The 4,752-nt window shown below is 40.9% G+C and overlaps 1 protein-coding gene across 1 annotated transcript in view; it reads left to right on the top strand.

The window, feature by feature from the left end:
* Nucleotides 1-2,523: 2,523 nt before the first annotated feature.
* The window catches only part of POLQ (polymerase (DNA directed), theta), a gene marked incomplete at both ends in the record, with an annotated part of 36,874 nt that continues 34,645 nt past the window's right edge, over nt 2,524-4,752 (top strand). The window contains 2 exons of the mRNA XM_010182624.1: nt 2,524-2,697; nt 3,752-3,882. Of these exons, the coding sequence (XP_010180926.1) occupies nt 2,524-2,697; nt 3,752-3,882 (305 nt within the window). The remainder of the gene's footprint in view (nt 2,698-3,751; nt 3,883-4,752) is intronic.

The raw sequence follows: 4,752 nt of genomic DNA, 5'->3' as shown, positions 1-4,752 counted from the left end.
TGGTTCTACAGCACAGCGGGGGCGGTGGTCGGGGCGTGCTGGGCGAGGGGGAGTGGGGCTGGTCCCTTGGCTTGCGGGCCGGTTCCTCTGTGAGGCAACATGGCGCTGAGGCGCCTCCCACCGGCAGTGGGCCAGCAGCGGTGGGGGAAGGAGTCGGGGACCCTCAGAGCCTCTCCCGGCCCAGGATGCAGGATCTCCCAGCCCTGTTCGCCGCGTAGTTGGGGAAGGTAAGGAAATGGATGTCCTGGGCTCACTCCTGAAGTCGCGCTAGTTTCATCGAGTGTCGTTTAACAGAATTGGCCTCTAGGTGTTACCATAATACAACAATCAGTGTAGTCGGTGTGCTTTGGGATACAGGCGAGGTTTACCTGTGTTATTAAATTGATTCAAGAACACAGTAAGCTGATAAAATGTATTGAATCTAGAGGCATCACTTTAAGTGCTCCTAGTTGGAGCCCTGATACCTTCAAATGCAGAGAAGTGTAGTAGTTTGTTTTTTTAATATGACATCCTGTCTATATATACATGATGTTACATAAACTTCTTGTGGCAAGATGTCATGTAAAGTGCCAGCCAGGACCACTTAAAGTGATGTTTCTAGATGCAATACATTTTACCAGCTTCTTGTGCTCTTGAATCAAGAGAGAAATCTAGGTGTATACAGCATCAAGATGTATAGAACAACTAAAAGAAATGGTTTTTTATAACATCTTTAACTTTATCTCTTCTGCAATTTTTCTGTAACTCTTTAAACATTTACATCTCTCAGCCTCTTCCCCAGTCATGTCTCATCTCCCCCCTGGTGTGATTATGTTCTGCAAGATACGATTTTGTCAGCTTCTGCAAATGGAGCTGAGCAAGGCAATGTACATTTCCACAGGACAGCTCTGCAAAGGCGATGCAGTAAGCGGTGCTCCTGTGTCCAGCTGGAAGGGACATGTTCTGGAAGGGTTTTCTTTCAGAGAAATCTAACACTTAATGCTTTTAACTAATGATGTGCATCTTACTCATTTTGACTATTTCTCAGCATTTTCTAGTAGGTAAAAAAGAGGACACTGTCAGTGGTATACTTCTGTACGTAGATCTTTAAGAACCCCTAAGGCCCAAATGTTCAAACTCATGTTCAGTGCTAATCTACAGATATCCTTAAAGCAGCAGAATCGCTTAATCCTTTCCTCATTCCATCTTTTACATGTAGTTAATTGGTTTTAACATTAGGAAAGAAGTTTGAGATCCCATCATTTTATGTTTTTGAATCCTAGTTCTGCCACATTAGTCACATTTGAGGATAGACAAATCTGGTCTCCTCTAAATTCCCCTTGGGAAGCCTGATCTGCTTTGTTGGCGTACTGCTATTCTCTCCTGCTGGTGCTCAGCTTCTTGTTTAGTATTTGTATGGTACTTTGATTATACACAGCGACACAGAGCTTTTGGAGCTAGGCTATATCAGCTTTTTAATTGTGTGGAGGAGGATGATCATGCACCAGCAACAGCTAGGCTGGGTTAACCTCAAGAAGGCAGCTGAGATTTTTAGGATGTTCAGCGTAACAACGCTGGCTGCGTATGCACGCTAATATTTCTGATCCAGCCTGCCCTTACGCTGTCAACACTGGTGGGAACTATCTTCTCGAATTTTTTGAATGTGCCAGTAAAAGACTGGGTACAGTAGAGTCGGTGCACACAGCCGCTTGTTTTTCATCTTGATTTGACGAAGTCTTTCACGAAATGCCGTTATGGGAACTATGTAGTCATAGGTGGTAGGAGAGGCGTTACTGTGGATCAGAAACCTGTTTTCTGTTTCAGATGAAGAAAGGTTGAGTTTTCTTAATGATCTGGAAAAAGTGAGGAGGAGGGGAAAGAGGAGGCAATATCTGTAGCCAGCACAAAATTGTTTAGGGTTATAAAGACAAGAAAGAAGCAGCAACGAACTTAATTAAGCTAGAGAAACTGGCAGTGTGGTGAAGATACTAATCAGCGTTGATCAACTGAAGTAACACACACTGTACAGAGTCGCTTGAGCTGCTTGTGCGGTTTATGTTGTTTTTTTAATTAATCCATAAAGCAAGAAAAAAGGCTGGGTAGTTCTGTCATCTGTGAGGATTGCTGAAGTCTCTGTAGCAGTAATTTAAAAAGGAAACAGTATGGATAAGGATGAGATGGCAAATACATAGTAATGCTGTTATATTAATCAGTGCTGAAACACTCTGTTTGAGTATGTATTTGGTTATGACTGTTCTGTCTCAAAAGCAAATATCAGAGCAAGACTTTGGTGAAGAAATTATTTGAATGCGGAAAGCATTATAGGAGAAAAAAATTGAAAAAAATTATGTCAGGAGACAAGAAGAATGGTGAAACATCCATAGGAAATATTGAAAAATGTAGGGAAGATGGTTTCTTGTTACCTTTTCTCATAATGCAGGAGCTTGTAGGGAAGTTTGACCTTTAGGTAGATAACCTAGGTGACTTCAGGTTCAAGGATGATACTTGGCTGTTCTTTATTTCTTTTATTTTTTCCTCCCAAAGGGCAGGTAAATGTTCCTGAAGACCAAGCAGACAAATTGCTCCTTGCAAACTGGGGTCTTCCCAAAGCAGTTCTGGAGAAATACCACAGTCTGGGCGTAGTACAGATGTTTGAATGGCAAGCAGAATGCCTAATGCTTGGACAAGTTCTGGAAGGGAAGAACCTAGTTTACTCAGGTAAGCAAACATCTGACAAAACCAGCCCCCCCTAACTTTCCCAGTGCTATTTACAGGAACATATTGGCACTGAAGGGTTCTGATCTGGCAGATGAAAAGGTCAATATCCTCTTTCCTTCTGGAGAGAGCCCATTAAGATCTGTCCCACTGCTGCACCTCAGGCCTGGCTTGATGGACCAGGTGTGAGGAGAGACTTTTCCCCCCATTTTCTCTGTTAATGTTCCTTTAGAAACTGATAATTAGGGGTCAGTTAATGATGACTCTTTTTTAATTACAATGTCAACAAGGAACTGAATAATAACAGCAATGCTAGATATAAATACTTTTGAAAATGTTATTTACTATCTAATATTTTTCAATCCCTTTATCATTTCTCCTCACCTAGTGTAGGGAGGGGGGCACAGAATGAGAAATGGGACTGGTGGACTAGAAATCTGTGGGAAATGACAACTTGGGTGTCTGCTCTCCATGGGAAGAAGCTCCCAGAGCAGCACTGGGAGGATGAAGAACGTAGAAGAGGGGCAGGTGATTTTCTTAAGCTTGGATTTAAGTTTTATTTACTTGGTTCCAGAAGACTTTGGGCCCTATTGCTGGCTGATGGCTGTCCCCTGCTGTATGTCATCTCCTCCACAGTTTTCGGTGGATGATAGATGGCAAACAGCAATGCTTGTCAAGCAGGAGGCATTAATATATTTATGGACTAAGTCAATAAGTTGGTGGCTGAGCTCTTGTGTCCAATGAAGAGACTAGTGTTTTTTTTTCCCCTTGCTTATCTCTGAGCTGCTCTTGCACCTGGTGCAGAGATGAGAACACAACCCTTGGTACCATGAGGGAAGAGGTAAGAAGAGAAATACTTTCCAGTCTTCTTGACCCTTTATGGGATTAACTCTAGATGGGGTTTTGACCGTAGGAGAGGGGCATCAGTTGAAGAGTCCTGCCTCAAGTTCTTCAGTAACTGCTTTCTATGCTAGCTTTATGATGCTTGCTCCCTGGATACTTTTTGAACTTTAAAAATTAATTTGAAAAACTGCAACTTTTTTTTTTCCGCCCCCAGCTCCTACCAGTGCTGGAAAGACTCTTGTTGCAGAATTGCTTATATTGAAACGAGTCCTGGAGACTCGTAAGAAAGCTCTTCTCATCCTTCCCTTTGTCTCTGTGGCCAAGGAGAAGAAACGTTACCTGCAGGTAAGTAGCTTTCAAGGAAGGTAGATCTGGGGATTGTAGTTGTTGGGTCAAATCTTTTAAACAGAGGTTTTGGCATGGATTTGAGGAATAAACAGAAGCAGAGTTGTTTCAGAAAGGATTTGTAGATAATTTAAAATGTGCTGTCATTCTAAAAAAATTGAAAGTTTTAGCCAAAAAGAAAAAAATTGGAAGCATTTTAAGGAGTTGGTTAAAACATTTTATTTCAGCTTTTGACTTTTAAAGCATTGATATTTGCGTTTATTCACAGATTTTATAATATACAATCTTTAAATGAATTTTCTAATTAGAGATTATGTCTGAAAAACTACAAAGGGAAAGTAGCAACACTGTCTGAAAGGATAAAAGGATGTTTTAGCTTTCCTTGGGGTGTTTCACCAGAATTTTGCACCTTTGATTTCACTTTGCTAAAAATTTGTTCTGACAGAATGTGGTTATGTCTTGCCTTCCTCACTTGTAGCTATTTAGAAACAAAATTGCAGTAGTTTTAAAACAAAAATACTGATTCTTGAAAGACTTTCATATCAAACTTTATTTCTATTAGCTAATATGTCAAAGTAACAACAATTAAGTTACAAAGTAAAAACAAATACAAAACCAGCAGGCGTTTTTGTTACTGTTTCTGACGTTTAAGACATTTTGGGTGTGAATAAACTGGGATGGTGTCTTAACCTTGCAAATTACTAGGAAATACTGCAGACTGAGTGCGAAAGCTACTTTATGGTGATTGACAATGGAGATACGCTTTTGCTTTAATCTTGTAAAACTGAAGGATTGTTGATGCTGTATTCTGCTATTCTTGGCCTAAGGTTTGGCCGTAGCTGCGTATACTTGAAATCATGGTATGCTACC

The sequence above is a fragment of the Mesitornis unicolor genome, unplaced genomic scaffold (genome assembly GCF_000695765.1).
Source record: "Mesitornis unicolor isolate BGI_N332 unplaced genomic scaffold, ASM69576v1 scaffold49994, whole genome shotgun sequence".
In the NCBI taxonomy this organism is placed as follows: Eukaryota; Metazoa; Chordata; class Aves; order Mesitornithiformes; family Mesitornithidae; genus Mesitornis; species Mesitornis unicolor.
This window is presented reverse-complemented; position numbering and strand designations above follow the sequence as displayed.